At 34.8% G+C, this 12098-nt stretch overlaps 1 protein-coding gene across 1 annotated transcript in view; it reads right to left on the bottom strand.

The window, feature by feature from the left end:
* LOC129260775 (transmembrane protein 131-like) overlaps window positions 1-11564 on the bottom strand; it is a 45025-nt gene extending 33461 nt beyond the window's left edge. Inside the window, exons 1-5 of the mRNA XM_054898742.2 lie at window positions 11488-11564; window positions 7371-7494; window positions 2093-2206; window positions 1435-1557; window positions 778-858 (exon numbers count right to left, since the gene is read on the bottom strand). Of these exons, the coding sequence (XP_054754717.2) occupies window positions 778-858; window positions 1435-1557; window positions 2093-2206; window positions 7371-7494; window positions 11488-11549 (504 nt within the window). The 5' untranslated portion in view covers window positions 11550-11564. The remainder of the gene's footprint in view (window positions 1-777; window positions 859-1434; window positions 1558-2092; window positions 2207-7370; window positions 7495-11487) is intronic.
* Between the last annotated feature and the right edge of the window lie 534 nt (window positions 11565-12098).

The following is a 12098-nucleotide window of genomic DNA, read 5'->3' as shown; positions in this document are numbered from 1 at the left end:
CCCACTACCATGGATGAAAGGGATTACCCACTACCTTGGATCATACTTACCCACTACCCTGGATCTATGGACCTACATGTACCCACTCTCCTGGATCTAAGGACTTACCCACTATCCTGGATCTATGGACTTACCTACTACTACCCTGGATCTAAGGACTTATCCACTACCCTGGATCTATGGACTTACCCACTACCCTGGATCTAAGGACTTACTCACTCCCCTGGATCTATGGACTTACCTACTACCCTGGATCTAAGGACTTACCTACTACCCTGGATCTAAGGACTTACCCACTACCCTGGATCTAAGGACTTACCCACTACCCTGGATCTAAGGACTTACCTACTACCCTGGATCTAAGGACTAGCCCACTATCCTGGATCTAAGGACTTACCCGCTACCCTGGATCTAAGGACTTACCTGCTGCCCTGGATTTAAGGACTTACCCACTACCCTGGATCTAAGGACTTACCCACGACCCTGGATCTAAGGACTTACCCGCTACCCTGGATCTAAGGACTTACCTACTACCCTGGATCTAAAGACTTACTCACTATCCTTGATCTAAAGACTTACTCACTATCCTGGATCTAAAGACTTACTCACTACACTGGATCTAAGGACTTACCTACTACCCTGGATCTAAAGACTTACTCACTACCCTGGATCTAAGGACTTACTCACTACACTGGATCTATGGACTTACCCACTACCCTGGATGAAATGACTTACCCACTACCCTTGATAAAAGAACTACTATCCTGGATAACCTACCCACTGATTTCTGGGTGCTTCCTGTGAACCTGATGGTAACTCAAGATGCAAGTCTCCTCCGCTACTGTACATTTCCGTAACCTGTGAAAAAAGTGATCCAAAACAGATATACTTCATTTAAAACTTTAATAAACAATACGGACATATTTTGTAACATTTCCTTATATGTAATCAAGGAAATAATTTGTTAGGGAGAAAAGATTATTCTAAATGGATGAAATAAAATGCCTTCCAATGTTATATCAATTCTAACTTCACTAAATATTATGTCCAAAGCACATCAAATTTGAAATTGAACAAAAATTTAATATCAGACCCTGTCTGTTTGGCAGAATGAATGTAAACAACAATAACTTCACCGTTATAGCACATTTTATTTGATTTGCAATCATCCGCACCAGACCAGTTTGAGGACATACACAGTCATAAAGTTAAAATGACCAATACTGTTATGGATTTCAGGGAATAATTTTCCTTGTATTGCATCATGATTTGCTTCACAATTTTTGCATACTGCAACAAAGTCTTTGTCTAGAAAATTTTACATAGGGCTTTACAAAAAAAATATTTTCTCTTTACAACCAAAGTACTAATAAAATTTGGTTAGCAAAAGTATTCCCAGCATTAACCAAAACATAAAAAACATCAATTACTTACCATGAGACCTGAGCTAAAAGGGTTGTGCATTTTTATTAAAGGTGAAAAGCTGCTGTTGAGAGGGACTCTTGCGCCCAAGAACGGACGCAATCGATATGGATTGGGTACACCTGTGCCAAACACCTAAGACAATGAAGGTTTTAAAATAGTTATTTAATGATTGATTTCAAAAATAGATAGAACAAACTGACGTCTTCTCTTATTCACACTGTTCAACTGTTATAGCAATTCAACACCTCATGTAATACATGTAGCTTCTTAGGAGCATTAATCAACCATAAACAATTACTATGGGACAGTTTCCTCTATATTTCAATCTTCATCTTCGCCAAACACCCAGGAAAAAATGAATGGTTTTAAAAATACATATTCCATGAACAATGGCTTTCAAAAAGATGTCTTTGCATATTTGAAACTATCTAACAGTCATCTACTCTATCTCTTCATTGAAAACAACAAGCATTCTTAAAATGTTGTACCAATTCAATTCTTGAAATAGCATGTATTAAAGACAAATTCTTATGAGCATTAATCAACTTTCTTTAATCACTCTGAGACAGTTCTTCCATATTTCAATCTTTTGAGGACCTAATCTTATCTAGGAATCTTTTTATGATAAAAAAGAGATAGTTTACTGTATTTTTCTTTCTTTTCTCACCTGATACGGTGTTGTACCAGCACTTGTGCGAATAAAAATTGTGTTTTCTACATTTCCAGGCAATCTGGCTAAAAAGACTACATCAAACGTAGTATTCCCATCTGGTGGTAAAACCTAAGAAAAAGACATAAGAACAATGACTATGGTTTAATTTGAGATTTCACAGGACCGTCCATATTACTTGTGAAGAAAATGGATGCATTGTTTATGTGTTTGTATGTGTGGCTGCTGTACAATTCAAAGAAAACCAACAACAGCTTTTAATAGTATTCTTGAAATCATAATAATCAGTCTCCATGAACTCACACTGAAATGACCTACTAAACATCAAATATACATGTAATTCAAGAAAGAAACATTCCACCTGCTCACATGTGTGTCTACATCTACATGTAGAGTATCTTCATCATAAAAACAAGGAGAGAGACAGATACCGTTCTCATTACACTTTCTAAAACTAATACTGGAAAATCGGTTCAGGAAACCTATGGGAACGCTCTCAGTGGGGGTCACATGTTTCGCGCGAAATGACACCCAGTGCAAAGATCGCTTTAATACCGAAGAACGGTTGTATCCTCACGCTAAATCCAGTTTAACAAGGCAAAGCCATCTTCAAAACTACATCACGAGGTGGTTTCTGAACCGATTTGGAAGTTCGCTTCCAAGACCGCTTTGACCGTTCTCATTACGCGTTAACTAGTTTCCACTAAACTAGTTTTAGAAAGGTAGTGAGAACGGTGTCAGAGATCATGATACAATATAAGTACATGTAGCTTTCATTTATAAACGATGTAGGTATAATCATCATTGAACATCTGGACTCTCCCTATTACAACAAAGAGTAGATACATGTATGTACAAGTACATGTATCTTAATAACATGTACAATATGTGCAGTTTTGTCACATATATTTTTCCCATGCAAGGCATTAGTCATGCTGAGTCAATGTTAATATGAGTTGAGAAATGAGGCATGACTACATACATGTACTATAATCAACTCGACTTAAACTGTCCCATAAAGAAAAACATCTTACACTCTGTTTACCACAAACAGCTAAAACTTTGTACTTGGGGGGATGCTTCTTTCATCAGCACACTGATCAGATTGTTGATTTGGTAAATCACTTTTATATTTTATATCCCATTTATTTCCATGATAAAATCTCATGTTTAATTTTCTACATTAAATCACATCTTAATAATTATCATTCCACCATACCATCAAAATAGTAAAAATATAAATATATATAACCACGCAGGAGATCTGGAATACTTTTTCTAAGAAAAGGTTAACTATCATTTATTTACTATTCACAGAAATTAAAAGCAAATAGGATGAAAAGGAAGAGGAAGTGGAAGCTAATTTATCCTGGACGGATTCTGCAAACCATATCCACCTTTTCCTCCTCTTCTCTGAATCAAAGACTGTATATATCCATTGACATCCAGTCAATACAATTCAATTCAAATCAACTCACATTATCTAAACAACCATTCTTCCTTTTTAGGAAGACAAACTACTTAGTATCAAGGTTATGACTTTAAAAGAGAAACGTGTAACTAAGGACTAGAGTAAACACAAAGCCTGTGTCACAATGGATTTGATACAGAAGTGACTGGTTGAGAAAAGATTTCCAAAAGGGGAAAAGTTGAAGACCAGAAGAAAGCAAAATACCCTTTACAGACCTCCATACACTATACAATGTACCAATCAATCGCAAAATGTCAATTATATTGAAAGCTATAAAAGGGCCCATTGCATCATATATTTTATTATTGCTAACCTACATGTATTTCCATGATTTATAGGATTTTGAGAACGTTTCTTCATTACAATACCCTTGTCAAAATTGCTGAAACCATCCAAATTTCCTCCATACCACCAAACAATAGATAATACATGTAAACACACACAGTGGTTTCAACATAGAGCAAGCGGTTTTCACGCTCACGCAAACAAAACACACTGCCCCACGTTTGCCCACACTCTGTAGACACACACCCCCATGTATGCACAGTTACACACACACACACACACCAACAAAAAACAAATTCAGATATATTTTGATTTGCACGAATAGTTCTCAATAATGTACAAAGTCTACTCTATGAATTGTAGTCACACAACAAACAAGAGGGGAGAGCTCTAGTATGAATCATACATAACAATCAGATTATTAGTTTCTTTTCCCTCTAGTCTGCTTTATAGGCAGAGCTCTGCACGAAGCAATCCCTCATGGCATTGCAGGCTAATTCTCCTGATTTAATGGGTGTTCAATACCATTCTGATATTACGCGCAACTGCCTGCACTAATGAAATATGCATACGATCTTCCCTGGCTCTGAGCTGATCTACATGTACTACCGCCAAGATTGGTAGCTTATTTATTTATGGATAAATGCACTTCCATAACACTAGTAGATTGTTTTCAAACATCAATATACATTGCGTCCAAGAAAAAATGAAACCCATTTTCAGAGATAGTTAACAAAATCATCAAACATTTTTTATTACAAATCAAATACCAATTAATATTCTGTGAGACTGAATTCTTTCCTTTGATTTCCAACCCTATTCTTGGTGAATGCAATAAAAATTAAGACATAACTGTGGCCTGTCAAAAACGATATGCACAGAACATCATCTCTTTAGAGAGGAAAATAAAATAAATAAAAATAAAATACTGATGAGCCATCCCTTTCTTGTGCATGTTTGCCCTGTCCTAAACAAATCTTGATCAATTTGTCTGTACAACCTGATTTTGACAATGTAATTTTAATCTGTTCTTAGTCATCTGAGTGAGCTTTTCCTTTTTCTAGGTACATGTGTCTTCTATAAAGAAGAAAAAAAGAATGTTGATGACAACATACACTGTAATCTGTAATTAAAATATATCATTTGCCTATGCTAAAAAAATAACCAAATTCCCAGTTTCCCTTTTTCTGAGACACACTATAAAATCCCATTCAGATCTTAAACATTTTAAAACAGTTTCCTTTTTTCTGAGACACACTGTAAAATCCCATTCAGATTTTAAACATTTTCGTCCTCTGCCCCTCTTGTAAATAGATAAAAGGGAACTGATCATGAAAACGATTCATCCTTTGTTACCTTGAGATGTAGTTAAGCTTATTCATGTAGGTCAACAATTGATAACATTGAGAATTATCAAACATGGTCACATATGAAGGACTAAGTATTATCTGTCCAATAACAGATGTTTCTAATGCACTCGGCATGTTATCTATGATCATTAAATATTCAAGAAATTCAAGAGATCAATAAGAAGTGTTGTGGCTCAAACACTTGAAAATGAAACTTTATCAAATTTTGGTTTATCATGTTTCTTAAACAAGCTTTATGCTGATTCAAATGATTTATAATTTTAAAATACATTTGTAGATAGTGTAATAAAATTTTCTTTATATTGCACAATAAAACAATCAAAATCTTTTTATAGAACTGGACTTTGCACAGCCATGCATGGTGATGTAGATCAGGTACTTTGACAGACATATTGACACAGAAATAAAAAAACACATTATCAAAGAATTCCAGTGAACTTTAGCCACATGATACAAAGAGCAATGAGAGATGAGAGTCTTGTTGTACATGTAAGTCCATGCAATACGTACTACGTTTTCTTAACTTGATATGAATCAATAAACCCATCTCATCAGTGACCAACTGAAGATGAAGGTGTCAGTGTCATGGCTAAGTGGTCCATTATAAAAGGCACCTGACTATAAAAGTCTGGGGTTCAATTTGTGCCACGGCCCTGTTACAAAAGCTTTGCCATGAAAGAACACTCCTGAATGGTTCCTAGTCAGTAATCAGTAATAACTCTACTGGATGAATCATAATATTCATGGTTTTGTTTCTTGTCAGTGTTTCGAACAAAACTCGCATGCAAAAACGATCCTTATTTGCCATTGCAATTAAGCTACTGATTGAAAATCTTTGTGTTATTAAAAGGACCTAGAAATTTCAAAGTTCCAATTTATTGGACATAATTCACTAGTATTACGAATGTTTATTTGCATTGCATGATCAGCAAGTTTCCCATTTCCTATTTGAGTTTGACATGACTCGAAAAGGAAACATCTCTTCTCGACCTCTGTATACATGTACTTCTACTTAAGATCATTTACAGGTTCATGGCTGCGGAGGGGGGGGGGTTGAGAATCAAGGGAAGAGAAGCCAACTTCCGGATTAAAATCTACTTCCTCAACCTATTACAGATAGCAAGCGACATGCATCTGAAATTAGACAGAGATCCTACAACTACATGTAAACACTACCTTTCTGGTCTGTTTATCAAGTGGTAACTTGGCATGGTCCCAGACCTAGATAGCATAGCATAAATTAAACAACACGCATAGTCCTGCTAGGTTGAATTAACTATGTATCACTTCTCATTCTCGTCAAGCTAAGATGCATTCATGAGTCAAACAAGAAAATGCATTTAGGAAGTTTTCACCCGATCATAAGATATGAATAGACTCAGCCTTCAACCAGGTCAAATTACATCACTATGAAGCACCTACCCTAAGAATAAGGAAGTTATCCAGGACAGTGTCCAAGACATCATGCTATGTTGTGTTTTTTAGATTCAAGAGAGCAACAAGCCATATCAGATCATAGCTCAGACTTGTAGACAACAGAAGAACTATGACCTTTCCCCAATTCAAAATCAAACCGTCTTAAAGCCTCTTTGACAAAGTAAACTTACGACTAGTTCCCCCCCCCCCCACCCCCCTCTACCAAGTCAAGAAAGAAATTATGATAAATTATCTATCATATACATGTAGATGTACACAAACGAAACAGGGAAAGTGTCCTTGCATACATCTGAGCAGTGTTTCATGACACACTGATTTTTTCACTGACAATTTTGCTCTGAGCCAATCAGAGACAGGGATTTTGGTAGCTTATAACAATATTCGGTGAAAATCACCATTTGTTCCGTAAAATGCTTCCCTTGAACTCTCTACAGAAAGGTGTATGTGATAGCCATAGACATTCATTGTGGAGTGTTGTGGCCCAGTGGACGTTCTTGTCTCTGGACTTCACAAGAGGGTTGTGGGTTCGAATCCCGGCCATGGCGTGATTCCCTACAGCAAGAAAATGATCCACTATGTGCTACACTCAACCCAGGTGAGGTAAATGATTACCAGCAGGAAGTAATCCTGGTGAGCACAGGAATCAGTAGCCTAGCATAGCTGGGGTAATGAGTTTAGTTTTGACTTAAGATATCAAAACCTTTGTTCTTACCTTTTCTTGAAAAAATGAACAATGAAAGTGTGGTGTTGTTCCTGAGATGGAAAGCATTCGCAACATGTTTTCATGATGTGGGTTAAATACCCTAACTGTTCTTATTTCTGGCATGCCCACCGCACTGAAAAATAAAAGAACAAAAGAAAAATATACATCAATTATTATCAGGAAGATCATATTAAATATAGTTGAAATCTTAGATGTGGTTTTCATTATGAACATTTGCGAATCAAGCATCTCTTATTCAAAATAACCACTTTCAATACTGCAATGCATGTGCTGAACTCATTAATATGAAGAATATGAATCGTTAATGAATATCATCACAATATTAGCTCATACAGACAGTAAAATATCATTCTTTTGGGTAGTTTGAATAGTTTAGTTATTTTCTGTGTTTGTTCTTCTTTAATACAAGATACAAATTTTAAAAGAGGATGTTGACATCAGGGCAGCTTTTCAAGAAAAGTATACATTAGTTCTTTTCACTGACTACATGTAGCTTGCTCTCATCAAATCAGATGCAAGCAACAATAAATAGTCAGTGAAAATCACTATTCGTTACTGTGAAAAGCTCCCTGATCATGTTTTTTATACATATGTATCCATACATTTAAAATGCTGTTATTATCTATACAATATTTAAATGGTCACAATATTGATAATTAAGTTTCCATTTTCTGAAGTTATCAGTGTCAGTAATTCACAAAAACATGTACTTGTAGTTCCTCCCTTCCACACCCATATACAGAAGCGCTATCAAAGCCATTTAGAGCTCTTCTTCGGTTCTTACTAGACATTTCCTGGGATTTCCTCATTGTTTATTCAGTCTCCTCTAGTCAAAAGATGACTAGTCATACATGACTGCATGTTTGGTCTGTCAATATTCATCTCTTCTTTCATGTTTTCGTTTGACTCATGTATCAACCCACAAAGATAACACATTCACAGGTTCAAAAGAGACTTTCCAATTAAAGGGTGAAGATATAATAGTCCTGGCAAAAACATCAGAAAATCTACATGTACATGTACACATACATGTACAGTGTACATGTAATTACATTTTTATTGTTTAATCATGGAAGATGAACATAAAGGACAGACATACAAACTTGGTACAAGAAGGGGGACAACAGCAACATTCTTCAATCAAGAAAACATTTTTTTCTCATGGAATGCAGTAGGCCCTGTTTTCTTAATAACTATTTTTTAATTGTTTTTCTCATTTATGTTTTAAAACTAATTTGGCGATCAATTAACACTCAAAGAGCTCACTACATGTATGACAGAAGGTGGCAGGAAGGCAGACTTCTTGTAAAAATCACCAAGTACGCCTGCTTTCATTTTATATTCAATCATCGAAACTGGTTTTTCTGTCTTTTTCACGGGCCAAGTACTTTCCTGATGAAACCCACTTATAAACAAGATACAGAGTCTGCCAATTTCTGGTGAAGCTTCCTTGTTCTAAAGTTAACTAGTTTTAATAGTATTTTTTTAAATACCAAATAAGCATACATGTACAGTACATGTTGAGGAAGACAAGTACTGTGGAATGTGTCTTAATATCATAAGTCTATAGCTGATATGTCTTGAAAAGAATCAGTGCTACATTGGATTGCATAAAGCTAAAACACCCTTGGTTGATACATGTATCTGCAAAACTGATAATTTGAAAGAAAACCTACATACACAACACAATACTATCAAAGTATACATGTAATTATAGTTTCAAAATGGACTTTATCTCATAATTTCTCTCTTTATCCCTCAATGGTCTATCTCCACCATAAATTATGGGCAGTATTCAACGGGAACAAAATTGGTAAAGAGCTCATTATCCCTCGATTGCCTGTTATACTGGAGAGCAATTACCAGAGTTCAAGTAGTATCCTATATACAATGCACACCCACACAAATGAACCACATAAGAACTGTACTAGTATTTGAATAGTTTTCTATATTAGGTTTCGTTTGTATAATTTTGAAAATCAAATGTTCTTTTTAATTTGTAATGTCTTATTTAAATATGAAGTGTGGATGGGACCACAGAAGAGCATTTACAGAAGTGCATACGATTCCTGAGCACAGTAACAACATAATTATATGCCATTCACACCAATGAAAACAACTCCAAACCGGCTGATGGTATGTCCTTGGTAATAATGTAATTATAGCTTTTGTTCTTTCAACAGTGTAACTATAGCATCAATTTTAAAGGTCAAGTCCGCCCCAGCAAAATGTTGATTTGAATAAATAGAGAAAAATCAAACTAGCATAACACTGAAAATGTCATCAAAGTCGGATTTAAAATAAGAAAGTTGTGGCATTTTAAAGTTTCGTTTATTTTTCACAAAACAGTGATATGCACAACTCGGTGACATGCAAATGAGTCAGTAGATGATGTCCATCACTCACTATTTCTTCTGTTTTTTATTGTTTGAATTATACAATATTTCATTTTTTACTGATTTGACCATAGGGACCGACTTGACTGAATCATATAGTATTAAACAATGCTAATTCCACATGTTCAGGGAGGAATTAATCACTGTTTCACTTGACAATGAGAAAATTAGAATATTTCATATTTCATATAATAAAATACAAAAGAAATAGTGAGTGGATGACGTCATCAGTCTCCTCATTCGCATGTGCATATAAATGTTTGTGAAATTAAGGGAAACTTTAAAATGTCATATCTGTCTTATTTTACATCCGATTTTGATAAAATTTTCAGTGTTATGCTTGTTGGATTTTTCTCTTTTTATTCAAATCAATTTTTTGTTGGGGTGGACTTGTCCTTTAATGACACTCAAAAAAGGAGTGGTATTAGATTGTTTGGTATTTAGTGCATGTATGCCTGGCAATTAAAAAAAATTGCCATATCAAGGTGAAATCTACAATATCATGATTGTGTATAAGTGGCCGTCAACATTGCAATAATACTGTAAGCATTTCGTAATACAATGGTGAGTTTACCTTGGAATGAAATGCACCATTCATTGGTAGGGGATACAATATGCATGTACACGTTGCAATTATCAATGTTCGGCTCACACTTTGGCTTTATACAGGTCTACATTCTGACTCTACCCCAGACATGAAGTACAGTATGTAGCGAGGCTACCTTTAATGCACTGATGAGACCACTATGTGAGCTGATGATGGTTTATTCATAGGATATTGGTATAAAAGCGATACAGGTACCATAGTAACTCAAATACACTTTCATTATTAACAATATCAACCACGAAACTTCCTCTTCATATAATTTTTCTCAGTAAGGCAAGTCTATTAAAAACAGTTTTTCCACTTTGTGATTTTCAGCATTATGCATGTATTTCCATATAAATGTACAAATACAAACAAACCAAAACTGTACAAAGTAGGCCCGAATGCATCACATTTCAATCTTGTCTCTTTATCCAAATGAATTACGCTGATCATAAAAATATGATAGACATAGACATGTAACATAACCTCAGACAGGATTTGATATAACTACTGGATGAAATACAACCCTTAACAGAGTCTGACAACATCTGAAGTTGTTTTCTTTAAATTCTTGTGAAATTGTGAACCGGAAATGTAGAAAAAAATAAAATATGATTAACCATAGAGCTCAGTTATGGTTTATCTCCCAAGTTCCCAGGGATGCAGTACCCAGGGTAGCATGCAGTCAATTAAAGTTTCATTATCAATATCCTCATATGAAGGAAGAGATGTTCAATCTCTTATATTGTCAGAGAATGGGTAATTATATCACACTACTGTACATGTATACGCCCATATATTTAATTATGAATATAATTTGGCTTCAAGTCAGGAAATACACAGATATTTTTTATGGAGTCTGTTTTTTTTTTTCACTTTGTATGCAAGTACATTAGGAAGTAATTATTCCAGTTGTTTAGCTGCAAAATTAATGCAAATTTAACTATCACAGAATATTCAAACATAGTTTTAACAGGCCGTTATCTTTACTTTATACATTCATTACAAAAAGTGTCTTTGAGTGTTTTAAAAATCGTATAAGTGAAGATTTTAGCATAATTTGAGACATACAATTATTGGAATAAAATCAAAATTTATTTGAGTATATACTGGTACTTACTGTTCACCAAAATCTAACATTGCCGGTTCAAATCGAAGCGCTGAATTCCATTGAATTCCCATATGCTGATTTTTGCTGGCTCTGTAATGAAAAAAAAATACATGTACATGTAGAATAATAATCAATTTTCAAAAGTGAATCTGTAAATACACTAAATGTCACCCATTTTGAGGGAGTAGTCAGTATCTGGGAAGTTTGAATATATTAGCACTCTTTGAACTAATGTTTGAAGAAAATCATTTGTAAACTTCAAATTAAGATAAGAAACCTCTCATTAAAAATAAACGGTCGCAGGTAATACAACATTACTTGGATATATAGATGCACTGTTACATGTGTATTAAAGCAGTCACCAATTTACACGACCATGGTTTGAACCAAACTGCCGAAATTCTGGGCTCTGGTTTAATAGACCACAGGGTCATTTATGTGATTCCATTCATTTGATACACATATCTTTATGAATATCTGGGAAAAGGTGAATAAAGTATTTTTACTTCACCATAAAAGAATTATGGACTATTAAAAGAACACCAGTCAACAAAAGAAGCATACAAAATTAATTTTGACATTTGTTGGCTTCCCATAATTGTATCAGATTTGGACAATGG

The sequence above is a fragment of the Lytechinus pictus genome, unplaced genomic scaffold (genome assembly GCF_037042905.1).
Source record: "Lytechinus pictus isolate F3 Inbred unplaced genomic scaffold, Lp3.0 scaffold_19, whole genome shotgun sequence".
In the NCBI taxonomy this organism is placed as follows: domain Eukaryota; kingdom Metazoa; phylum Echinodermata; class Echinoidea; order Temnopleuroida; family Toxopneustidae; genus Lytechinus; species Lytechinus pictus.
The sequence above is the reverse complement of the archived record's forward strand: the minus strand, read 5'-3'. Positions and strand labels throughout refer to the sequence as shown.